Below are 27776 nucleotides of genomic sequence, written 5' to 3' on the forward strand. Positions count from 1 at the left end.
CCCTTCTCCTGAATTAGGACTGCTTGCAGTGCTACCCTGTTTCCGGAACTATAGCTATTTCTTGTATCTGAATTAGCACTGCCTGCAGTGCTCTTGTTTCCCGAGTGCCTGAGCTATAGTTATTCTTTGTTCCTGTTCCTGGGCTTCAGCTATTTCTTGTTCCTGATTTGCACTGCTTGCAGTGCTCTCTTGACTCCTTGTTTCCTGAGCTGTAGCTATGTCCTGTTTCCTTGAAACAGTATTGCCTGCAGTGCTACCTTGACTCCTAAGCTCTAGTAATTTCCCTGTTCCTGAACTAGCACTGCCTGCAGTGCTACCTTGACTCCTGAAGCTTTGGTAGTTCCCTGTTCCTGAACCAGCACTGTCTCAGTGCTGCCTTGACTCCTGAACCTTAGCTCATTTCTTGTTCCTGCCCCAGCACTGCCTTCTCTGCTACTTTGTTTTCTTGATTCCTTAACCTGCACTATTCTAGTATACCCTTGTAGCCTCCCCTTCTGTATATCCGTTTCCAGTCCCTGCCTTGCTTCCCATTTCCTTGGTTCCAGTTCTAGTCTGCTGCCTTTCTATTCTGCTGTCTTACTTCTGTTACCTTGTATGTTTGTTACCTGCTTTCTGCCAAGTGTGCCCTGTCATTTCCTTCCTTTCCTGTTAAGCACTCCTCCTTGCTAGCTCCTTGTCTATTGTGCTTGTGCTTAGTTCTACCCCTTTGCTGTTACTGCCTTGCGTGTTCCTGTTTGATCGCCAGGATCCGTGGGCTCAGCTGACTACCTAGGTGGTGTTTCTTGTTCACTGTGAGTTTTGTCTTTGAGTTGCATTTATAACATCACTATAGGTATAAACTCCACAGACCCTGCCTTTGCATGCATATCCTACATGTGGGTATTTGCAGTCAGTATCTGTAACAGCAATTGCAGGTAAGAAACTTACTGAGCTTCAGTCTTACCATGTGGAGCATCTGAGTGCTTTACTTCACACCCCCTTTATTGTTAATGTTGTATTATATATATATATATATGTCTTGCACGTCCGTCCTGGGTGTAGTTAGTCTGAATGCTAAATTGCCTTGTGAGTGCCCTTCCTTTCTGAGTCTTACCCATCTTGTTCACTTGTACAGGCTTCCCCTTTGGATCCCTCTTTCTCCTCTGACTCCCTGTATGATCCTGGGCAGCACTGTACTCCTCCTTTCTGTGTAAGTCTTCTACCCAGTTCCCAGTCCTTGTCCAAGTCCCTGACTGTGTTCCCCACATAGTCCCGGACAGTCCCTGACAAAACCACAGCACCGAGACCGCCCTCATCGCAGCTACCGACGACATCAGATCCCTACTCGACAACGGGGAAACAGCTGCCCTCATCCTCCTGGATCTCTCAGCAGCATTCGACACCGCACACTAATACAGCGCCTCAGCAACACTGGATTCCAAGGGAAGGCCCTGGAGTGGATCACCTCATTCCTCTCCGGAAGAACCCAGAGAGCCCGCCTCCCCCCCCTTCCGTTCCGCGGCCTTTGAAGTCATCTGCGGCGTACCTCAAGGATCCTCGCTCAGCTCCACCCTCTTCAACGTCTACATGAGCCCCCTCGCAGCCATCGCACGCCAACACAACCTAAACATCATTTCCGACGCGGACGACACCCAGCTGATCCTCTCCCTCACCAACGACCCAGACACCGCCCGAGCCAGCCTCCAGCAAGAAATGAAAGACGTCGCGGAGTGGATGAAGCTCAGCCATCTGAAACTGAACTCAGACAAGACAAAGTTCTCATCCTGGGATCATCCCCCTCCGCCTGGGATGACTCCTGGTGGCCCCCTGCTCTAGGCACCGCCCCCAAGCCCACGGACCACGCACGCAACCTGTGCTTCATCCTGGACTCCTCCCTAACAATGACCAAACAAGTCAACGCCGTCTCGTCATCATGCTTCAACACCCTGCGCATGCTCCGAAAGATCTTCCGGTGGATCCCCACTGAGACCAGGAAGACGGTCACCCAGGCCCTAGTCACCAGCCGACTGGACTATGGAACACCCTCTACGCTGGGACACAGCCAAACTACAGAAAAGACTCCAGCGCATACAGAACGCTTCTGCTCGACTCATCCTGGACATTCCCCGTCACAGCCACATCTGTGCCCATCTGAGAGACCTGCACTGGCTCCCCGTCAGCAAGAGGATCACATTCAGACTCCTCACCAACGCACACAAGGCTCTCCACGACATGGGACCGAAGTATCTAATCAACCGCCTCACATTCTACACACCCACCCACCAGGTCCGTTCCGCCAGCCTCGCCACCGTCCCACGAATTCGCAGAGCCACCGCCGGAAGATCCTTCTCCTACCTGGCGGCCAAGACGTGGAACTCCCTCCCCACCCACCTACGGCTGACCCAGGACCATCTCTCCTTCAGGAAACAACTCAAGACCTGGCTATTCGAACAGTAGCGGATCCCTCCCCCCCAGCGCCTTGAGACCCTAGCGGGTGAGTAGCGCGCTATACAAATTTACCTGATTGATTGACTATATTTTAATTATACATCTTGATTAGATTTAACAAATAAATTAAAATGCGCAAATACATTATTGACGAATGGGGAAAGTAATAATTCTACAGTCAGTCAGGGGTAGAAGCAATGCAAGTGCACAGCTTTTAGAAAAACCGATGTATCTATAACAAAACACTGCCTTATTGTTTTTCTTGACCGGTGAGCTCTTCTACAGTAGTGTGTATCCTAATTCAGGGCAGGCATTCATAAGGAAAACGTGTTCATACTTTACTAACATACCCAAAGTAACTCTATGGTATTAAATACACTATCACGTTTAAGTCCAGCCTCCAGAGAGCACAGAAAACGTAAATTCTGGAAATATATTTTACAAAGAAAAAAATAAGAAAACACAGGACAGCATGGATAAAGGTATTTGTGTTTCTGCTCCAATCACCTGGCACAGACTTTTTAAGGGAATACACGTCAGTCTGCTTAATTAGGAAAGAGTACATAGTCTAGTGTAAACTACCATGCGGATAATATTTACTTAGGTAGGATGAATATCACCAATATAGCATAGATCACAAGTAGAGAAGGCATCTGGAACTAATAAAAGTACCTGTTCAGCACAAAGTTCGAGGAAAAAAGCATAAAGAAACTCCATTCATTTCCTTGGCAAGCATAACCAAGATTGGCAATTTCCCACGCCAGTCTACCTAGGCCAGCTCCAGGTACCAGAACTTCCACTTTGGATACGTCACTGTAATGAAGTAACAATTATAACAAAAGTTAACACTACTTGCAATCATAATGCTACATCAGAAGTAAATTAAAAACAGGCGCCGGTGTACATATGTTTGAACAGCCTTCACCTTGAAGATAAATAGTTTTGATGCTAAGGTGCATCCCTAATTCTGCCAATCGACTCCAAACAAACTCTAGAAGCCCATGCAACATCCGTCACAAAAACATGTTTCTTGACCCGATGTTCCCATTTCTCAAATTTACCCAGACACTGCCATCAATGTGCTCACATATTCCGGATTGGATAACGCAGATGCAATATTTCTAAGGATATGTTACTCAATTTCACCAAACTACAACATTTTTAAAATGCTGCTGCCAGACTCCTCCTGCTCAGGCTATATCAATTTGAGTACATACCCGACATTCTGCACAAATTACACCGAATACATATAAGGAAATCAGTCAAATTCAAAGCAGCATATATCGCTTATCATGAATTCCATGTATTAGAAAACATCAAGTATGAACCCTAGTCAGCTCCAACCCTCCTTTGCCCTGCAGATAGCCACTACAAAATTCTAAATGAAACAAGCACATGCAAAGCCAATATGCCTCACTTTAAAATGTGAACGCAGAGCTGTTGGCTTTGCCAATGTTAGTCTGTATAGTTTTAAAAAATAGTAAAAGAAAAAAAAGCATTTCAAAATTATGGAGGAAAAGCAAACATATCTTATGGTATAGCAAAACGTACATTAAATACAAGGTTTCCAATTTGTAGAATTGACTTGGTTTATTTTTCAATTACTCTTCACTCCCGAAACTCTGAACAGACTTTAAAAAGTATAATGAGGTGTCAGAATGTAAAGGGAAAGGCTTTCCAGGTTCTACTTTACTTTCCACAGAATTCAGCCATTTGGTTTTCTAAAGTAATCCTGGTAGTGTCATGCTAAGACCACCTTCTGCCTGACACGCCAGCTGAGTGAGTGTAGAAGATGGCCCCGACCACTGCACCATAAAACCCTTTGTGTGCAAAGATTGTGCTTCATGCAGTGTGTGGAATGCATGAGATAAAACAAAAACAACTCTTAATGTCTGCTCTTCAGCCATACCCCATCAAAGATTTCCCTGTTGCTGTCCTGATACAGATAAGCTGGAAGGAGTGGTGAGCAGCACAGAGCTGGGCGGGGAGGGCAGGTGGTTGAAAAAGGATGGGGGGGGGGGGGGGGGGGGAGCAGCACACAAGGAAGAGAGCTAAAAAACAGAGACACTCAGAGTGCTCAATATTAAAGAAAATAGTAGCTCCCTCAATATCGGCAGTAGACGGATACAAGTCAACCAATCAAACAGATCATACAGAGGCTAAGCCCCACGTGAGAGAAAAACACAACAAGATGAAGAAAGCACTAAATAAGTAAATGAGTGTCACTAAAGTCAAGCAAAGCGAAGTTCACAATTGGTCTTAACCCCTTCGACGCTCATGACGGAACGGTTCCGTCATGAGCGTCGGTTGAGCTGTGCTCATGACGGAACCGTTCCGTCATGAGCCCGTTGGCTCATTAGAACGTTCAGCACAGCGCAAGAATCTACGCCGCGCTGAAGCGGTTAAGCAACCGGAAAGCTTGTGCCGTCTGGTAGATGTGACCTACAAATGGGATGATAAAACATTACAAGTTGCTACCAATCAACTGTAGAACAGCATCACGCTGGAAATTGGCAAATGCTTTCTTTGCTTAGTTTAAGAAAACAAATCTCAAAACCTGGCTCTTCAAGCATAAATTTGTGCACCTATCCATCTCAGTAGCAGTCGTTTTCCTTATTGCGACAATGGTTTGAGACGCAGGAAGTCTAAGCTTTTAACACCAATAATGCATAATAAATAATAAAGTAGTGCTCCCTCAAACAGGAAGACATCCTCAATTATGTATCTCGTTCTGGTGTACAGTGCTATCTGATGAACAGTGCTATTGAATGTAAATAAAACATTTTATTAAGTAACTGGTTGAGGGGTTGTCTAGGTTTCGATCATAAATTATCCATGTAGATCAAGCAGGGTTTATCTTACATACACAACCCTATAACAATCTAAAACTAACAGCTCACCTGGCTGAAAAGGTCACCAAAATAAAACAAGCATTGGCATAGCCAACAGGTCTCGCCTTTTGTTTAGCCATGCAACAGTTCATGTTGTTGCACCAAGAATATTGTGTTGCGTCACTAAAGACTTATAAGGTTCCAAAGGCGAGACCTATTGGCTATGCCAATGCTTGTTTTATTTTTGTATGTCTTTCAATAGGGGTGGTCTACCTCGTAGGATGGAGTAAGGGCGAAGGCCATTGTGAGAAATGAACAGTCACAACAGTGCTTAAATTGGGCTGGTACGGAGTACCTGCACTTCTTTAATTTGAAAGGGAGAGTACCGGCACTTCTCAGCGATGCTGCAGAACACTTAATGGGAGAGTTCCTGCACTTCCAAGGAGCAAGCAGGTACAGCGAGTATCTGCACTTCTGTATTTTTAGGTCTCGTGGCGTGGACTGCGCAGTCTCGCTCGTGAGTTTTTTTGATCTTGGGTAGCTTACACTAGCGGGCTTAAAGCCCCGCCCCTCTTTCCCATTGGCCGGCATCACCGTTTATGTTAAACGATGGCCAGCCATTGGGAAAGAGCTTGTGGTGACATACAGTTCTCTCTTTCTGCCGTCCCACTTGGACGGACTGCCCTGACTTCCTGCTGGCGTAAAAGGTTTGTTATCTTCTTTATGGGTCCAAACAGATGGACCCATAATGAAGATAAGAAACCTTTTACGCCAGCAGGCAGTCCGGCCAATTCAGTCCAAGTGGGACGGCAGACAAAGCGAAAAGTCGGTGTAACGGTGAGCGCTTCTTTAGGACTTGTGCACTGCTGCTCACCACTCACCTTCACTCTCGTCAGCTTGCCTGCTGCCCCTCCCACCAACTCACCCCTTCTTTTGTTCTGCCTACATCTCCTACTACTGTGCTCGGTCCCCTCGCTACCCTTATTAAAGTTCTGGGTAACTGAACAGCCTCCAATCAGAGCAGCGGCCTCGTTTCTAATCACAATGAGTTCATTGAGAATAAAGGGAGAGGTGACCCCTTGGCTCAGCACTCTTGGGGGTGAGGGGAGCACTTGTGTATTGTTCACCACAGGAGCCGGGCCGAGCTATGAGATATAGAGGCCCAGCAGAGGTCAAAAGTCACACTGAAGGAGGGGGCAGCAGCATAAGCATATTACTCTCTAAACTGCACCTAAACAGTTTAAGCACACGATTATGTCACAGTCACGAATGATCCTGGAGCACACAAGACAGACTTTATTTCTAGCTTCAAATTATGTTCACATTAGTCGGTAGAAAGCTGTAGGAACTACGACTTGCGAGAGGCATTCTTTGGAGTGATCTTATTCGGCGCTGCCTTCCCAGGAGATTTGTAATTGGGCTAATAAGGTTTATTTGATTTACCTCCATAATGGTAGCTAGCGGTGAATGTCGATGCAATGAAGTGGATTAGGGTAACAAACCACATCTTAAAAAAGTGCGTCGATAGTGTACACATAAAAGACATGAGCACAGGAGCTCACTTAATACAAACAGGGTCACCAAATACACGCGCATAGGGGCACCCGCAGAACATGAAGACAAAACACGGGGCGCACGTACACCTCTAGTGAAGGGCGTAACACATCCCCCTATCGAGCAAGGGCAGGGGGAGGTTCCGACAGGTCAGGGTCCAGAAGGTTCTCGGAGGGGCTCTTTTCAGAACAAGACCAATGAATTTCTGTGAGATATGGAAAACTCAGTTTCCTCTCATCACATTCGGGGGGGCATCATTTTCCCTTACGCCGCTGGCACACACACAACACAACTGATACATTCAACATATGCACAGTACCGTACACAAACACACGTTTCATCGACAGGAGTGAAGATTTGGGGCGGGGGGGGGGGAAGAGGTTGTGGCCCTACGGCCAGAGCTGCCGACTTTGGAGATAGGGACCCAGGTACGAGCCTTGGCTCGGCTTCCTGTGATTCTGGGCAAATCACTTAATCTGCCCTTGTGTAACTTAATTGGGGCCCATGTAAAGCGCTCCAGTACCTTCGGGTCGAGTTAGCGCTATATAAATCTGCAACAAAATAATATTTGAATCTCGCTGTGTTACTTGACCTTGAAAGCCTTGACTTTGAAATCCTTGACTTCTTGACTCGCAGGTGTGGGATGTGTGTGCTTTGTTTGGTGTATAAAAATTATCCAAAAGCCTGAACTAAACCTAGGATTTCAATGTGCACCCGTTCATTGACAGCGCGCAGAACGGAACAGCCATCATACACTTCGGAGGGGGGGTTCTTGTTTGACACACACACTCAACACTTTTCATAGTGGAGGGCACAACACCTCGGGCCCCTTCTATATTTAACAAAAGCAGAGGGCCACTGGAAATCTATGATTTTGCGGCAACACCGTTTTCCACATAAGTGTTGAGTTATCGCATTTACCAAATAATCAGTATTCTGCAGCATAATCACAAAAATATGTTTCTGGATCAAAAGTTACGAGAAATGCATCGTTTTCAAGCGCAGTGGCTTGCCCTTCTCAAAGATGGTCGTCTTTCAGTTATTCATTGCTGTTATGGGGGTCAAACCGTCAAACTCAGGTTCTAAGGAGAGAGGGAGAAAGATACGAGGAATAGGAAGTAGGAGAAAGAGGACAAATAGACAAAGTGTGTATGTGGCTTCGGAATTCTGTGCAGTCCTGTGACTAGGAGCACGCCAGAGAGATGGGACTAGACAAGAAGTCTGTACCTTTGTTTTGTTTTTAGTGTGCGTGAGGATAGTTGAGCGAGCACTATATGTCGCCCAATTCTAAGCACTGCTTACAACAAATGACACTATTAAACCTATTGATACTTAGTTTTTCGACCTCGGCAGAATGATTTGCTTTACCTATTTTCAAACTTGTGACCTGCAGGTCACCACAGATGTGAGCAGCTGCAACCGTAACTCACCGAGTAAGTAACCCAATGTGCTAGTGGGCAGGGCTTTAAGTGGGCCGGGTCCCACCGGTGCTGATAACCGGCAGTTTTTTTTTTAAAGAAGACCTCGAAACTGGTCTCTATCGGACTCTGTTTTGTGCCCTTGCACAGACAGTCTGTTTTTTCCCAGACTGCAGTGACAGCGTTGTAGGGGGGAGTGAAATCCTTTAAAGAGTCATTTTCTCGCTGGATTTCCCTTCTCTTTTTGAAACTCAGGAGCAGCAACATTGTCGTGTTGTCACCAGGGCTTTAAGTTGAAGCTTTTTCAATATTATATAAAAGCCATGGTTACTGCTTATTTATCATATGCAACTAACCATTGACAAAGCCGATAGGCCTGAATTGTTGTAGGTATAATGTTACTTGTTGCATCATAAACCTGCATGCAATGACAGAAACAGCAAAATATAAGTCGAGCGGCACACTATGCTAAGCACATATTTTTAGCTTATGTGCCTTTAAGCCAAGTCCTCAACTACATAGGCCGCGCCCCCCGTTTTTTCATCCCACTTGAAGCCCTGCCCTTGGGAGGCTTATTGAAGCTGCGAGGTGTGGCAGATGGATGTGAGAAACATGAACTCCAGGCGCCTGTTCACGAGTTCTCAGCACTCACAGAGCCTGCAGCGCGTGTCCCACAACTCCGCTTTCTTTGAAGACTTTCTGGTCAAAGCGGCTATAAACTTAAAATGAAGGCCTGCCAAGTAACTCACAATAGTAAAGTGACATGTATGTGTTCTGCAGCCCAAAGTTGAGCAGCTGCTGTCCAAGATGGCGCAACACAGTGGCAGGGGTGCGGAATTTTATAAAATATCCAAAGGACAAGATGTTTCAGAAATCCACTTGTCCTGTAAAAAAAATGTACTTGTCCCGTAAAAAAAAGTCTACTTTTCGCATTTGGTACCAAACAATGAGGTTTCTATTTATGACTGCATTCTCATATAAGAGATTGGATAGCAGCCTCTCCGATTATGCCAGGGCTCATTTTACATCACTATTTGTATTCTTACTTTGCTCTGTTCATGCCACCTTTCTGATTGTACAGGACTCTCAACACACTGGGTTTTTATGTTAAATATTCACACACTCTGTTCAATTGGGCTCTGCCTAAGCTCATGCTAAGCCTCTGAATAGGTCAGCACTTTCGTTATATTGCAGTTCACTGCTCTAATTGTATCAATGCTCTCTTTCTAGTCTGAGGAAGAGACTTGTAGACTACCCTGGCAATTATATTTGTAAACATTTACTCATTTTCACACAATGTTACTGTAAATAAACTTAGATTCTCTTTGCAGTCCAATGACTCGTTTACCAATTTAGGATCAAGGAGACTGCCCCTGTCGGACACTGTCCACATTTTGGACAGTTCCCTTCATCTCACTCTACCTTGGTTCCCTGGTTTGCTAGAATTGTGATCATTTACCAAGCAATATATCCAATACGTAGACGTTCCTAGTTTGGCAAAAAATTGTAGGCAATCTAGTTCCAGAGTCAAAAAGTAAGCTATCAATAATTGCAAGTTTGGCTTTAACACACAAAGATTGGTTTTGTACCTATAAAAGTATTCACTAGCAAAAAGAGTTGCTTTTTCCAGACCTGGATTGCAGTACAAATGTGTGCATGTGTTCAACGTACATTGTTTAACAGCACCACAAACTCCACTTTAACCCCCTCTACACCCTGAAAAGGGTAATACATTATGTTTGTAAAGAGTGTGTTTAGGAACATTCAACTGTTGTAAGTTTCCAGGCCAACTTATGTAAACTCTTGTGAACTTCTGAAAGTCCTAATGCTGCACTCATGCACATTGGTTACATTCTGTTAAAAGTGGGGACCCTAATTTTTATAAAAGTTGTTTTAGGTCGATTCGCCTTTATTTTGTTTTTATAATATTGACATGCACCAAAGCTGGTGTATTAGATGATTCCTTGGTGACAGTAGTTAATGTTTTCAAACTCTGCATTGAAGCTTTCTGCACACTAAAACCATGTTTAAGCTGCAAATATTTTGCTCTCTTCATCCCTTTTTCAATGAGCACAATGTTTGGGGTACATTGTCAGTTTTCAAAATAAAATCACCAATTTTGCTTCCATTCTTCTTTATACACTTGCATATAATAAAGGCACCTTCTGGAAGCCATAACCATAGCCACAACTTGTAAATGTTGCAGACAATTGCACACCTGCTTTTATTGGAACCCATGTCACTAATGCAAGCTGAGATTCTTGCTCTCTGTGTTTGCATGTATCTGACTTGAATTCCCTACTCGACCTAACTTTAATGCACTTGACCCATGGACATGTTACACAATTTTGTTTTAAACATTAGCACCCCGACAAGCCCAATAAACTGTGGGCGACCATACCTTTTGCAAACAGAGGCAAATTTGTCACTATAGTATTTCCCTCAGAAACTACTAATTTGTTTCAGAGGCGATGAGGGATTTGAGGAAGCCAGCAAGAAAAAAATGCATCCGTTAGAAAACCTTGAAGACTGGCCATTGAAAAATATTAAGGTACTATGGTTACAGCCGGCACTGACTTGTCATTGAAGATGTTAAGAAGAAAGGTCTCGCCTTTCACAGCAATTTACTTAGTTGCCTCTTCCAAGTCATACCATGCAGACTTCATGCAAAGTAAAGCCCAAACTGCACACAGCTAATGTTCAGCATAGCTCCTGCACAACCCATGGGCATGGCAAACCTCAACTTGTATCCTAGTGCAGCTCATACACTTTACACCTTCTGCACAGCACTGTTCATACCTATTATACAGCTCATGTCCTGCACAGGTCACTGTAAAGATCATATACCGTGTACATCAAGTACCGTTGGATCTCATGTAAGACATAGTTGAGCCTCGCATTACTATTCCTAACACTCCAGTATACTACACAAATCAAGCTCTGCACAGCCCGTGCTTGCGCAGCTTATTCCATTTGCTTAGGGAGCTTCCTCTACGTGCTGATGCGCAGGTGGGGTTCTTCTAAAAAGAGGAGATTATGGTGTGTGATTTACAGTGGTACTCTGCTGCTAAGTAAAGGGAAAAGCCATTAATGGTTTTATTCAAGGGAGTAGCCAGAAAATTAAAATGCCCCCCACTTTGACCAATGTTCTGACAGCACCAAGCAAGTGATGTAAGTGACCTCGAACCTCATCTAGCCATTATTCTTTCATGCTACATCTGCTCATGTCCACCATTTCGCCTTTACATTCTGTCATCCATTATCTCTTCCCCATTCCATCCATCCATCCATCCATCCATTGGCCATTCCATACATCTACTCATCTGTTCACCCATCGACTATCTAGGCACGCATCCATCCACCCATGCATGCATCATTTGACTTACCCATCAATCAATAAAGCCTTTCAGCCATCAATTGTTCCTTTTGCCATTCATTTATTCATCCATCCTCTCAGATTTACATTTACTTTGCCATACATCCCTCCTCTCAGATTTTAAATTACTATGAAATCCTTCTATCCATTCAGACTTCTATTTACTCGGCCATCATTTTACCCACCAATCTATCTCAAATTCCCTTTCACTTTGTCAACCTTTCATCCACCCAACTACACATTCTTTCACTCGCATACACAGAGCCACCCATTCTCTCGCCCACCCATCTTTTCACCCACTCATCCACCTATCCCGTCACCCATTTATCCATCCATCCATCAACCCAACCATCCATCCATCCATCCATCCATCCTTTTACCAACTCGTCATCCATCCATCCATACATTCACCCACTCATCCATCATCCATCATTTGCCCCTCTTCCATCCTTCTCTCCCTTTTCTAGCAACCCATTTTTAGGTCTCGCGACCTATCGATGCACGCAAGCGCATTGAGGGAGCGAGAATTCAAGTGCTCAAAAAACTCGTGGGGTTTCACGAGTGCGGTTTTCTTTAAGTTCACGTGAATCACGTGAGCAAACAAGCACGCGCATTCACGGCCGCACAGCACATCAAAGGGCTTCGCCCAGCGTGCGCTCTGCGGCTTCTCCTCCCCTCCGGCCATTTGCCACACTCCTTGATTTTCTGCCTCCGACCCCAGCACTTCTGGGCTCGTCCAGGCAGTGAGGGAATGGAATAAAAACAAGCACTGGCGTTGCCAATAGGTCTCGCATTAGGAAAGTTTGTCATTTACAATACCAATAGGTTAAACTTTCCTAATGCGAGACCTATTGGCAACGCCAGTGCTTGTTTTTTCTTTTAGTTCATCATGATCTCTTATCTGTCAAGTTGCAGATGGGAGGCCCATAAAAAACTCACCTCCGCTGTAGCTGCTATAAGGAGGGGTTCACTACACCCCAGGAGGGGGAGAAGGGAGGGGGGTAGTGCAAGAAGAGGAGCATGATTACTGCAATAAAAACACAGATGGCAACTGTGCACGTGCACAAGCTCTTGAACTCAAGCTGTAGGCCAGCAAAAGCCTCTGGTGGCACTTTTAAAAGCCAATTACTAAATGACCTGTCTCAGGCGAAACCTAAAAATCAATAAAATGTGTTGGTATTAAAAAATAAAATGTGAGATATGCAATAACTACAAGGGGGGGGGGGGAGAAGTGTTAGAAGATTATTTTGGGCAGACAGAAAAAAAACTTAGGTAGATCCCGTGTAATCAATTTTCAGTAGTTGTGAGAAGACCTTTTGGTGAAGCAGTGGATCTCTTATATTTCGTTATTGTGTGCTACCTGGAACTAAACTTTATGATTCAACATCAACATTCAAGAAATTGCAAATAGCAACAACAAAGCTTAGCTCCCAGAACTTTAAAGTTAATCTTTGTAAACAAGAACATAGCTATATTAATTTACAGCTCCTGAAAACAATTAAATTAAAAACAAAATACATGGGCATCATCAAACAAAAGAAAAAATTGATAAGGAGATTTTTTTGCCCAAACATGAAACCATATCGATTTCATACAATTTCTGCGGTACACGTAGAATACCAGACTACAGAAAACAATATTTTGTCGATACATATTTAAAAGAGCTACAAAGTGAAAATGTGGTTAAAGATACAAGTTAGGTTTTACCATTTGTCTCTGGGAAAGTACTTCATAATTTCATTAATGATTGGCTGATAGCAGGCTTCTCGTTCTGTCCTCCCATCTTCACTCCAATCTCTAATAAATTGTTTAATTGTAGATTTTAATTTGTCCATATCAAACGTGGACGCAGGATAAACTTTTCTGTTTCCCTGTTTCAAACACACACAAATATCAGAAAAATCCAACAGTGTTGAAAACCCTGTCAGCAGGTACAATATCTGCCTCAGAACAAGTTGAGGGGCATTTTTCCAGGTTCAAGTATTTGCAATTAACAATGTTAATCTTAGTATTGAACAGAAATGGACAAGTGAAATTAACATTTCCTAAAATACATGTTTCAATAAGTCTTAGACATAAAAGATGCAATTACACTTGATAATATTTACTTTTGAGGAAGCAAAGGACACAGTTAGCTCAACTTTCTGCACTTTATAACAAGGTACCTTTGGGCATATTGCTTCACATAATCATCTGCAGTAAGAACGAAAACACTCACACTCATTCAATGTTCATTCTAAAATAATGCTGACAAAGAAGTAGGTGCCTTTAAGGGATACTATGTATGTATTTCGTATTTACATAAAATAAACCAATGCGAAAGGTGGTGTAGAACTGTAGGAGAGCAAATACGCCTTCACCTGGATAGGAGTAGCTGGTTCATTGATGATTATTTATTTATTGCCTAATTGTGCAGTGTTCTTTTAAGAGAGGATTCTTACTTAAATAGTAACAGATTTGGTGCAGCCCAATAGATATGCGGATATTGTTGGAGATCCTAGATGCATATAAATTGAGACGGCTTGTTGCTTTGGTTTTCTAGTTTTGAGACTATGAGGCCATGAACAGAAGCACTAGAGTCACTTTCTCGGAAGAGTAGTTTTACATTTTTACGTAGAGAGAGCTGGTACCAGGTCATTTTGGTGGAGATGTATCTCCTGAAAGCCAGAACTGAATCTGGGTTTAATCTGAGTGACTAGGCATTGGGTGAAAGTGGGGTATAAATGAGTCTAGGTTCAGGGTGTTGAGGAAAGTTGAGACTAACTGTTGCTACTTGTTAATGACCAATAGCCGGTATTCTGTTTTGGTGGGGTTAAGCTTGGGGTAGGTGCTGAACATCGGGGTCTTGTAAAGTTTGATGTTTTGGATGTCTGGAGCAGAGGAGACTTTCAAATATAGTTGTATGTAGTTAGTGTATTGGTAAATGTTGATGTTGCTAACCAAAGCTTTCTTCCAAAATAAAAATACACTTAAAGGAAAATATGTTTACATCAGTCAGTAACACCAATATAGGGCATTCAAGGAAGGCAGAAAATCAGGGCTGCATTGCACCACAGCTTTACCCAAGTGTGCCTTTACCATTATGTACCACTTAATTTTTCAATCCATCCTCAGAATTTACTCCTACTGATCTTCAGGACTGCTTCAAAGTACAACGGGGTTGGGAAATGGAGACTAAACATAACAATATCATGCAATCCGTTACAAATAATCAAGAAAATGCATTGAGCTACACCTTACCCAATGACAAACACTAGTCCAACACTTTAGATGTTACCTCCAGAACTAGACATCACTCAAATCTTTGCTTCCAGCAGTAGTAGCACAATCCTAGTGAGGTATTGGGAACTGGACAACATGCCATGTGCTTCTTGCAGGCACTGCCAACACTCCTGTTTGCAGATATGGACACACTACTTGAGAAGACTCCCTATCACTGACATGCAGACTGTTCAGTGATAACACAAAGTCTTTTTCCTGAGGTTCTCTCTCAGCATCCAACTGTTTGGCATTTTCCTTGTGAGCACTGTCATGTTGCTTATCTACTTTGGCAGTATCTACTATTCAGTCTCTAAAGAGCTAAGAGGCAAGAGCAGCGTGAACAGCTGCAGGCGACTATGTTGTACAGGGTGTGAGAGTCACGGTGTGAGGCTTGTACAGCTGCTGCACATTCTGAACTTGGTCTGTATGTGTGAAGGAAGCTTGCACTACTCTATGAAGTGCAAGACAGCGTGTTTCTCAGGAAAATTATACCAGGACCATTTATTTCACTACATAACAAACAGGTTTTTTTTGTTTTTTACAATGCAGGTTAAATGTTGTTGCATTTTCTTAAGAAAACATTTTACATTAAGAAAAAATACTTTTCTAGCAAAAACGAATTCAGATAATGTAAATGCATTCATGAACAAGACCTGATCTACACTTACTGTACAACTAATGATAAAGGAAAGATAAGGGCGTTGAATAGCAAAGGCACAGAAGTAAATAGGACAAAAGAGGTACAAGTAGCTATTACGCGTCTCTCCTGAACAAATTAGGGGCCACATATTAATTAACATGCATTAAACAATTGCAACAGTATAGATATAACCTTCAACTATATAGAGTACTCTCTCTAGACTTGCTAGGTTTTAAAGATTGTTTAAACATGCCGCATAACTTAACAATTATCACTGCAAGAAATTTTGTGAAAACACTGCATGGATTTATCTAAAATTGCATTATAAAGGGGCAGCATCGATATTTAACAGGGGAATTTCATCTATTTAAAAAAAAAAACAAATGTAAATGAAACTATGTATAATTTAGAATGCCAAGGAATCGAAAAAAATGTTCTTATACTGAACCTCTAGTTTGAAAAGTCAATACTGTTGTTGGCCTAAATTGTTTACTGGCTTTTGGTCTAAATTATAGCAGTTTATTAGAAGACAAAATAATTTCTCCTCAAATATATTTTTTACATGACCCAATAACACTTTTCCCAAAACAGTGTTGAGAAAAAAGTTGAATAGGCTTTACAAGTGGTGTGGTCTAGGAACCATAATTAAAGAGTGTTTTAAGATATGTGGCTACACAATAAAGGACACACATGGGCTATAAACGTACGTATGGCAAATTCATAAACAGAGTCTTCCTTGCCAGAGTATAACTGAAATCAGTGAGCAAATACCCGAGTCCCCCTAACCTCACCAATTAGCACAATATAATTTAAGTACAATTACGACATAGCACTGGAAAAGCAGGATGCTAAATTTGGGGAGATTTGCACACCTCATATCAGACATGTTGGGGTAGCATACTGTTATTTGAAAATATGAGAAGTGACATAGAAAGAGAGAAGTGTAGTACGGAACAAATATGATATAGTAGCATTTGTAGGTTAAAGAGAGGGTTGAGCTCTGCAAATCAATCAAAAGGCAAAAAATCCATGAGCGATCTTGGCGGGACTTGGGTTAAAGTGTGCAAGAGAAAAGTAGAAATGAAAATGAATACAACTGCAAGGAAGACTTATGAAAGCATGGCAGTTTAAACAATGTCCTGGGAACATCCCTTACAGTCCCAGTAATAATGAATATGCAGTTCAGTTTAGGGGAGGTAATGGCAGTCAGAGGGGAGATAGACCAGGCAGTGCCTGCTATCCTGTAACTAAGGAGCTTTATTAATTTTTTATATTCAATTTTGTTTGTGGGATGAGGAGAGAAATTTAGGGGATTGGTAGCAAACCAGCCCAATGCTTGCTAAACAGTGGATCCTAGCAATAGAATTGTAGGCCGTAGTGGTACACAAGATTAATTGTTACAAAAGAAGCTCAACGAGTAAAAAAATATTAATTTTGATATAGAAACAGGCATGCAAGTTGTACATACTTCTCCATACTCTTTATTTTCAAACATGTGTATACAATCCTCCACAATGGCCTCCAGGATCTCCTGATTGTGATCTATACATTGTCGAATCCTATCCAAATGAGGAAAGAAGTCTGGAAGAAGATTCTGTTGATTATCAGGGAGGGATCGGAACTGCCTTTCTGCTCGGTTAACTCGCTCACGAATACCGGTTCTGAAAATTAAACAAAATTACAAAATCACTAAATAGCATTGAGCTAACAAAAGCACCCATCCACTTCATCTTCATTCACTTTTAAAGACCAATGGATGTAAGTTGACCGTGTTTAGAAGTACTGCACATTAAACTGCCAACATTTCCAGCTTGCATACTGTACTTTTGTTCTTAGAGAAGTTAGCAAAAAAACAACTAAACAATACAAGAGAGGCAACACAAAGTTTGGGGATCTGAATGGACACATTACCACTGTCAGAAATGGGGGGCTCTTGTTGGCAATGGTTTGAACCTTGTGCAAGTAGGGACCCTTCCTTCTAGTTAGGATAAAGGAGTTACACTCATAGAATCTCCTCTGCTCACCCCCTTGGTAGCTTGGCACGAGCAGTCAGGCTTATCTTAGAGGCAGTATGTAAAGCATTTGCACATAACCAACAGTAACACAGCGTAAGCACTACAAAAGGACACCACACCAGTTTAGAAAAATATCCAATCTTTTTGTATACTTAAGACGAGACCAAAAACGATAACAAAAATACATAATACAGTACTTAAAAATCTTCAGCTATCAAAATAAACTTGAAATAAAGGTTCCTTGAAGTCGATAGCTCCGTCTGGGGCGATCATGGCCTCGTAAACAACAAATTCCAAACAGTTCTGGTTGACCACGGCGTTACAGGCCAGCTACGGTGTCGGAAAGACCCACAAAACAGTACCTTTAGAAATACAGGGCGTCTGTGACCTCTTGATGAGCTCCGAAAGCACGGCGTCAGTAGGAGTCTGTTCCGGAGGTCAAAGCAGGAGCCATTGGGCCCTTGAATTCACATGCGTTGCTGATCGAACTCCTTGCGGTTGAAATCGGTATCGCTGGCGTCTGGTGCAGCGGTGCTCGTCGCATTGCTGGCAAGTCCTGGTGCAAGCAGCGGCGTTGCTAAGGCGCGGTTGACGGCTGACCAACTGGAGTCGATGGGGCCAGCAGGCCAAGGTTACTGTGCGTGATAAAAACGGTGTGTCGTGTAACTTACAAGTGGTGCCCTCGAACCACAGTGCAAGCAGTGGCTTCCATGTCGGCGTGGATCAGCACCGTTGGGGATACCAGGGCGATAGAGTGAAGCGAGGCAGTGCGGTGCCCATAGGTCGCGGTGCAAGCAGCGGCGTCAGCGGTGAGACAAGGGTTGCGGTGCTGCAGTGCCCTCTACGGTGCCTTCAGGACACGGATGGCATTGTGCAAAGCAGACCAGGCTCATTCAGGTGCAAGGAAATCTCCTCCCACTACTCTACATGCAGCCCAGTCCTGACAGTCAATCCACAACCCCAGCAGAGGCACACAGGATGATTAAGCAAGAAAATACCTACTTTCTAAAAGTGGTATTTTCAAACACAGAAGGTAAAAATCATCTTCACTAAAAGATGCATTTTAACATTTGGAGTCCAGACATACTAAACTTTCTTTTTCTACTTTGTTCCCAAGGGTAGTTATGTTTATAAGATGGTATAAATAAACTCCCCATTCGGTCCTATGGGAACAGGCAGCCTTACAATACTGACAAACAAAATACACTAATTTCATTACAAGACCAGAGGCTACATTATGCAATAACTTTTATTGCTGCCTAGAAATGCAGCGCTTTAAAGTGTAACAAATGCATCATAAGTAAAACATTCCAAATAACATAAGGAGTCATGGCAACCAACTTTCATCCTCTTTTATTCGCTGCTCACGGACAGCTAAGTACAACTTCTTGTACCTCCCATGACTCTGATGTTTTAGAACAGTTTTATATGCTTATTTAACTGCCATCCTATATATTTACCAACATTTAACTTATCCATATACAATACTGTTAATTGACTGTATTTTAAAGTGTTTTGCACTACATTTAAACCTTGTAGTACGATCAACCCCTCATCAGGTAAGTCCTTCTGCTTGTCAAGGATCCCCTTCCAATTTACGGTTGGGCCCTCTTCTCTTTCGTTTAGCTTAACGTTTACAAAAAAAAAACTTCTTGTTTAATCTACTAAAACGGACTTGTTGGCTGAAGTGAAAGCATATCAGCTCTTCCCTTCTCCTTCGATCCCTGGTTAACCTTATTTTTCCCCACAAGGCAAAAACGGAGCAAACCTCTGACTCGGCCACACTATTGTACATTGTTTTAACTGAGAAGGCTCAGCGCTTACTTACAAACGCCAGACACGCTTCCTTAGCGAGTAACCCAGTCTCTACAACAAAGCCGAAGCCTGCTCTTACTGCCTCGCACTTCGGGGTCCTTCCGGCTTCCCCGGAGGAGATCCGTTTGCAAAATGAAGTGCTTCCCCCTTCAAATATGACCCGCAAAGAAAAACATAAACAACGCGAAGGCCCGTTTTTGACTTGTGTTGTGCATCTCCATGGAGACATACAGCGCTTTGCCAACAGATTAAGATCAGCTGTTTCCACTTTCGGTACGACCAGCTGTTTTTTTTCCTGCAGCACGTTTATTTTAGCTACGCTGGGCTTATTAATAGCTCTTTAATATTAAACAAATACGTTTTAAGAAAAACCTTAAAGGAACAACTCACATTGCAAAAATGGGGAACATGAAGACAATATGTCTCAAAGTGAGTCACAACCCATAAATGAGTCCCCACTCACTGAGAACTCACTCATGAACCTCTTTGAGAGGCAATTAAAGACATCCTTAAAGGAAGCTGTGGAGGCAGCACTCATCAAAAGAAAGAGGGATACTCATGGCGAAGACTAAGCTCTATCTTCAGATGAAGAGCAAGACACTGTTCCAAGGAAAGGCGGTAAGGCCCTTAAAAAATGTAGAGACCTTGAGCCTCACGGTAGCCTGCGCGCCACTTCAGATGGCAGGGTTTTATCCATTGGTAGCGGTGTGCTTCATAAGACCTAGGTGCCCCGAGCGGCACACAAAGAATGATCTACCCGAATGGCGCAAAAAGCACGTGTCCCTCGGAGTGCACAGCGATCAGGCGCACCTCGCGGCACAATAGACCTCATCGAAGATGTCGATGACTACCAGTCCCCAAATGACATCAATGTTGAGGCAGATGAGTACACCTTCAACCTCCAGAAGATTTTTTTATAATGACCTCCTCGATGAGTATCTGGGGCAATCTACCTACAACTCTAAAATCATTAAAGACCCATTAGGGTCCGAGATGTTTAACCCCTCCATGATTACCCACCCTAGAGGTTCCGACTAGTGGCCCTTAGATCATGTGGCCAAATTTATTAAGGCTTGGATTAGAAAACCACTTGAAAGAGATTCTCGAAACCTCATGAGGTCCGAGTGCCCAAGAACTTTTTTAAACAACAAAGCTGGTATGATCCCCAACATCGACCCCGAACTACTTACCTTCCTATTTAAATCCGGGAGTGACCCTCGCAAGGGCCTGGAACGCTACCTTAAGCAGTGCCAGGATAAGCTCCTTGACACACTTGGCCCCCTTGCTAGAATCCTGGACCTAGCCGAGAAATCCTCCATGAACGGTGTTCCAGTGGATAAGGAACTCCTTTGTGGATGGAGCCAGCGCGCAATCTGCCTCCTTGGAAATGCCAATGCCAACCTGACCTCCGAGAGATGTAGAGCCATCCTAATGTGCATGAATCCCAAATTGGTGGATCTAGCAAACAAAGATGTCCAAGGAGACCAAACGGCCTACAATTTGGAGAGACCTTTATTAAATCTCTGGGTAAATACGTCTCGACATGCTCTGCTTTTAACAAAGCACAATCCAACATGAGGCAAATGTTCGGAGGCAGAGTTTTTGAAGGGTTGACAGGGGAGGACCGGCTGCCAGCCACGGATTCAACAGGTCCTCATACCCATACCAACGTGGTTATTAGAGATACTACTGGGAAAACAATAACTTCTACCCCAAGAGACGCTGCAACACTTGAGCACGAGGTGGAAACATTCCATGGCCAAGTAAAGATCTTCTCTTCCTGGTTCTTCCCTCCCAAAGGTAGGGGGGGGGGGAGGCCTTTTCAGCCACAATTGGTCGTCCATAACGAACAACCCCTTGGTCCTACAGACGGTAATAGGTTTCAAAATAGACTTCATTACTACTCCTTACCAGACCAAACACAGGCGGAAACATTCCATGGCCAAGGAAAGATCTTCTCTTCCTGGTTCTTCCCTCCCAAAGGTAGGGTGGGGGGGGTAGGGGGGGGGAGGCCTTTTCCTTTTCAGCCACAATTGGTCGCCTATAACGAACAACGCCTGGGTCCTACAGACGGTAAAAGGTTTCAAAATAGAGTTCATTCTTACTCCTTACCAGACCAAACACCCCAGGGAACTTACCCTAAACCAGGAACAATCCTCCCTAGAAGACGCGGAGGTGAGCCAAATGTTAGCCAAAGGAGCGATTCTTATCGTATCGAACATCGGTCCAGGCTTTGTGAGCACAATCTTTCTCGTAAAAAAGAAAGAGAAAGGTTGGAGTTCCGTTATAAATCTAAACGATTTGAATTACTTCCTTGTATACAGACACTTCAAAATGGAGGAGGTACATCTTCTGGGAGATACCCTTCAAGAGAGACTGGCTGATAAAACTAGACCTAAAGGACGCCTACTTAACAATCCCTATGGATCCAGGTTCTCAGAAATACCTAAGATTTGTATGGATAAATATAATTTTGCGGTCTTCTCTTCGGCCTATCCTCAGCTCCTTGGTGTTTCACCAAGGTCCTGAGACCAGTAGTCACGTCTCTGAGAAGAAGAGGAGGAGTTTGTCTTATTATCTACCTAGACGACATCTTACTCATGTCCCAAAGCAAGGAAGAATTACTGAGTCAGATGAAATGGACTGTCGATCTCTTACAGTCTGGTCTTCATCATCAATGTACAGAAATCAATTATGACACCTTGACAAAACCTAGATTTTCTAGGTTTCCAGGTGAACACACCTCTAGCTGAGTTACAACTCCCCTATTAATAAAAATAAAGAAAGAAATTTCTTATGTCAAAGGACACAGTGAGACTGAGGGAACTTGCAAGGGTAGTAGGCCGCTTCTCTTCATCCATTCAGGCAATATTTCCCCGGCTCCCTACACTACAGGCCCTTACAGAGACTAAAATCTACAGGACTGAAGAAAGGTCTTTGGTATTCCGACGCTGTTCCTGTGTCTGGAAGCTCGGGAGGACCTCCTATGGTGGTGCAACAACTTAGACAGTTGGAATAGGAAAGCAATATTTTGGAATACCCCAGATCACACACTGGAATCTGATGCGAGCAACCTAGGCTGGGGTGCCAGACTAGGGAAGCTAGAAACCAGGGGGAAAGGTCCCAAGAGGAACTCACCTTTCATATACATAGTCGGGAAATGTTAGCCAGCTTGAACGCCCTAATGAGTTTCAAGTCAATCCTCAAAAAGTGTGTAGTTCTCCTTAAATTAGACAAGCTTACAGCAGTCTCCTACATCAACTGCTTGGGGGGACCCAAGTCGAAGCTTCTAGCAGATCTAGCCAAGAGGATTTGGTATTTCTGCTGGAATCAGAAAATAATTCTGAGAGGAGAATTCTTCCCAAGTCATTTAAACACAAGGGCAGATTGGAACTCATGGTTCCTAAGAGTCACCAGCGACTGGAAGCTGAATCCTTCGATCTTCCAGAGAGTTCAAGATCTATGAGGCCCCTTTGTGATAGATCTTTTTGCCAGCAGACTGACCTTTCAGATAGACCATTTCTTCAGTTGGAGACCAGACCCACTAGCAATTTCAGTGGACGCTCTTCTCCAACCATGGGACATACCAAATTGCTATGCCTTCCCTCCTTTCGCACTAATCCAGAGAGTTCTCTTGAAAGTTCGAATGAAACGTTGCTGCATTGTTCTAATAACTCCCTTTTGGAATTCTCAAATATGGTTCCCAAGCATGATGGAATTGGCGATAGACACTCCACGCCTTAGCCCAGAGAATTTAGATCTCCTTCAGGGCCCAGAGGGAGCGCTACACCCTCTTCTCTTAGAAGGAAAAATGAACCTTCTTGCCTGGAAGATTTCAGGGGTTCAAGGCCTTTCAGGAGAAGCTAAAAACCTTTTGGACGAATCTTGGGCTCAAGGAGAAGATACACCGGTGAATGGAAAGAATGGTGCCTGGAACGGGATATGGATCCCGTGAATGCACCTGTTGTAGAAGTAGCAAACTACTTAGCAGACCTTTTTAAATCAGGACTTTGTTATAGAACACTAAATTGTTACAGATGAGCAATTTCCGCAGGTCATTCCTTGTTAAACGACTTCTCTATTGATACTGACCCCTTAATACGTAGAGTGATGAAAGGAATAAAATTCAAACGTCCACCTAAGGCCAAATACGATTCATTATGGAATGTAAATCTTATCTTTGAAATTTTTACATCTTGGCCTGATAACTGGTCCCTTACAAGGAAACAACTTTCCATTATGTTAGCTACACTACTTTGCCTAATATCTTTCAGACGAGTGTCGGACATTAAAGCATTAGAAACATCTAATAGAATTTATTCTCCTGGTGTTATTATTTGAAATATGGAAAAGAACCAAAACAATGTCTGAAAACATTTACTACCCTTTCTTTTTGACCATCCCAAACTTTGTGTGTAAGTTGCATGAAAGTGTATAAACAAAAAATGAGTGTTTTTAGACCTTTAAAAAAAGTAATTGGTTTTCATTCCCAGTATCCTAGCACACAGTCGGATTTAATCATGCTGATCACAATATATATATATATATATAATGCAGCAACAACTGTTCTTCTTAATCGTTTCAGTCTTTATTCCAGTTGATCCCGCCAACACGTGTTTCGTCGCTTAATGGGTAGGTCACCCGCTACTTCATTGAATCAAAGACGCAACACATAAATTTACAATATATTCGAGGCTGTAAAGGAAGCATACCTTCCAGCCGGTGGTAATTCCGTCCCGGCCAATATAGTGGCCTGGGTGGAGAAAATTCTGATGTCCTATTCTGTCGTAATTCAGTACCCTGTAATTCAAAATCAACACAGGTTTGCATACACGACCCAAATTAAATAAATATCACCTAAACTCAGAAGGTGCGGTGCATAATGGGTGCATTACCTATCCGACATGTGCCACAAATGGTGATCTCGAGTCTCCATTATAGTATGCTCGGAATAGGGTAGTGTATGTCACTGTATATTAGTCAGGAGGTCACCACCTGAATTACTAAAATATGCCGGTTCCCGCAATTCTGGTCCAGTATTAAAGACGAGAAGGAATCCCACCTTATATCCCTCGAAAGTGCCTAGAAGGTTAGAATACACCAGACATATCTCTAAAGTGTATGTCAGAACGTGAAGTGGCCATGCGTAATCCCGATGGCCGAGTATAGAGCAAATACAGAATGTCCATAACTTGGAGTTTCAAGTAGAATATCAAACGCCTCAATCTTGGCTCGTATATCCAACACCGTTCCACACAGTCTCCTATATGGAGATCCAGCAGCAGTAGCTGCGTAATCTTTTCAAGTATCCGTGCTGTAAGTTAACGTAAGAGTAAAGACCCCAGATTAGTTTCAAACGGCCCTCCCGTTATTAAATGATTGTATTCCATACGTTACTTGAACAACATAGGTCTGTATCCCTTACCTAAAAATGCACCTACGGTTCTATTTTCGAATCCCGCGGCTGTCTGTATGCATAAATGCGAAGTATTGAGGGATTCTAAAAAAGAACGCACGACACCGGCGTCATGGCGAACAATAACGGAAATATTTAGATTTCAAAAATAGAACCGTTAATTTACAGCACGGATATTTGAAAAGATTACGCAGCTACTGCTGCTGGATCTCCATATAGGAGACGTCGTGGAACAGTATTGGATGTACGAGCCAAGATTGAGGCGTTTGATATTCTACTTGAAACTCCAAGGTATGGACGTTCTGTATTTGCTCTATACTCGGCCATCGGGATTACGCATGGCCACTTCACGTACTGACATACACTTTAGAGATATGTCAGGTGTATTCTAACCCGCTAGGCACTTTCGAGGGATATATGGTGGGATTCCTTCTCGTCTTTAATAATGGACCACAATTGCAGGAACCTGCATTTTTTAGTTATTCAGGTGGTGCCCTCCTGATGAATATACAGTGACATACACTACCCTACTCCGAGCATAAGATAATGGAGACTCGGGATCACCATTCGTGGCACATGTCGGATAGATAATGCACCCATTATGCACCGCACCTTCCGAGTTTGGGTGATGTTTATTTATTTAATTTGGGACGTGTATGCAAACCTGTGATGATTTTGAATTACAGGGTACTGAATTATGACAGGACATCAGAATTGTCAACCCCAAGGCCGCTATATTGGCCAGGACGGAATTACAACCGGCTGGAAGGTATGCTTCCTTTACAGCCTCTAATATATTGTAAATAATTTATGTGTTGAGTCTTTGATTCAATGCCCGAATACTCATAGCATTCTTATAACCAACAGGCTAGATGCTTCTCACGCCAGTGACACAGGTATGCCAGGGATTGGGGTATACGCTCTGTACACTGGATACTTACACTCTTAAACATTAAGACTGTATAGGCACTTAGCACTTGGAGCACATTGTAATATTACATAGGTCACAACTATATGAGAGATACTCCAAATGTTTTCATGTCCCTAAAATAAAACGTATAGTCCAGTTTGAGAATTTGCCATGAACAAAATGCACATATGTTTGTCTCACCCCCCACAATCTTTGGGTGTCTGACATTTGACTTACCATTGGGAATGTGGCTCTCTCTTCACAAATAAACTCATCATAAATGTGGAGAACAAACGTGTGATGTTGTCACATCACGATGTATATAGGTCTTTCCAGCCCTGATGAAGTCACAGGTGACCTACCCATTAAGCGACGAAACACGTGTTGGCGGGATCAACTGGAATAAAGACTTTAATGATTAAGAAGAACAATTGTTGCTGCATTATATATATTGTGATAAGCATGATGAAATCAGACTATGTGTGCTAGGATACTGTAAAAAATGTTTATAGGATTTCATGTTGAGATCTGATTGATGGGGGTGTGAATGATGACCCCCTCCCTAAGCACCATAACATACTTTATTTAGAGAACTAATAGACCGGGAACAAGGGAAGCGCCATCATCACTAGACTATAATAATCATCCTCTTGATTAACCTTCGAAAACCAATTACTGATTTCCTTTGTTAAACCATATAAGGCAGACTCTTCTGCTACTATCTCTAGATGGGTTAGAACAGTGATGCTGGAAGCCGGTATAGACTTATCCAAGTTTGGCGCTCACTCTTCCCGAGGATCTGCGGCCAGCAAGGTTTTCTGGGGTGGAGGTTCGCTTTCAGATATCCTTAAAGCAGCTAACTGGTCAAATGCTTCCACTTTTGTTAAATCTTAAACCCGTAGAACATGTAAGCAATGTAGCATTGCAGAGCTTTAAACTTGCATAATGTAGCCTCCGGTCTTGTAATGAAATGACGATTCTCCAATTATCATACAGAGAGAATCTTGATTTCATTAAAGACAACGGTGGCTGACATTATCCCTCCCACCTCTCCCTGGTGGATGATTTATTAGATGTTGAATATTTTCTCGTTGTCGGAGTATCATTATTCTACGTACGTAGAAAATTTTCCTATTTGTATTCCTTTTCCAGACTCTACATCCTTGTAAAAAGCTCAGGATTACTTTTATTCTGGAAGAAGTTGTCATTGTCAAACCTTTTGCAGCTCTAAGAGAAAGATAGTTGGTTGCCATGAAGCCTTGTTATGTTATTTGGAATGTTTTACTTATGATGTATTTGTTACACTTTAAAGGGCTGCATGTCTAGGCAGCAATAAATGTTAATGCATAATGTCAGCCTCTGTTGTCTTTAATGATATCAAGATACTCTCTGTATGAGAATTGGAGAATCGTCATTCACCACCAGGACATGTCACACACATCAGTACATGTCCTACCTCTAACATACGCAGTAACTTGGGCCTATCTTAGGGGTGACTGACATGAGGAAAAAGGGTTTGAGTTACCTTTTCAGGGCTACTTCTGTGGGTGGTAACACCAGTTTATTTATTTATTTTGAAGGTTTTATATAGCGCTGGCTAGACCCGGAGGTAACAGAGCGCTTTACATGAGTATCAGACCATAGTTGCAGGTTACATCGTTATAAAGGTTACACAGTTGTTAGAGCATGACAACATTGTTACATCTAAGGTAGAGATAGACAATAAGGACATACACGTAAGGGAAAAAGCAGGCATGGGGAGAGATTAAGGGGAGGGGGTAGGAGCAGGGGAAGTAGAGAATGAAGGAGGGAAAGAGGAGGGGAGGGCAAGAGACTACACCATGGAAAGAGAAAGGGGGGTGACTGGGACACACACCAGTAGACGAGTCAAAGCTGTGTCCAAAGTCCAGTAAACTGTGATCCCAGGGGAAGTGGTATAATTTCCCCATCTCTGTTGCAAGAGGTTCCCTTTATGCAGTGGACTCTCTCAGAGGGGTCTTGAAGACTCCAAGGCCTACATACTGGATCCTTCCCCAAAAGAGGGAGAGGGAGTGCTTTGGCAAGGGATGCCATACCATACCTCAAATGTGAGTGGCTCCCTTGGCGCTGTGGA

General features: G+C 43.0%; 1 protein-coding gene across 1 annotated transcript in view; it reads right to left on the reverse strand.

Annotated features, from left to right (window-relative positions):
- LOC144818410 (carnosine N-methyltransferase-like) overlaps nt 1–27776 on the reverse strand; it is a 138719-nt gene that overhangs the window by 107149 nt on the left and 3794 nt on the right. The window contains exons 2-4 of the mRNA XM_078675783.1: nt 16976–17168; nt 13314–13477; nt 3100–3240 (exon numbers count right to left, since the gene is read on the reverse strand). Of these exons, the coding sequence (XP_078531909.1) occupies nt 3100–3240; nt 13314–13477; nt 16976–17168 (498 nt within the window). The remainder of the gene's footprint in view (nt 1–3099; nt 3241–13313; nt 13478–16975; nt 17169–27776) is intronic.

Source organism: Lissotriton helveticus, chromosome 2_1 (genome assembly GCF_964261635.1).
Source record: "Lissotriton helveticus chromosome 2_1, aLisHel1.1, whole genome shotgun sequence".
NCBI classification, from domain to species: Eukaryota; Metazoa; Chordata; class Amphibia; order Caudata; family Salamandridae; genus Lissotriton; species Lissotriton helveticus.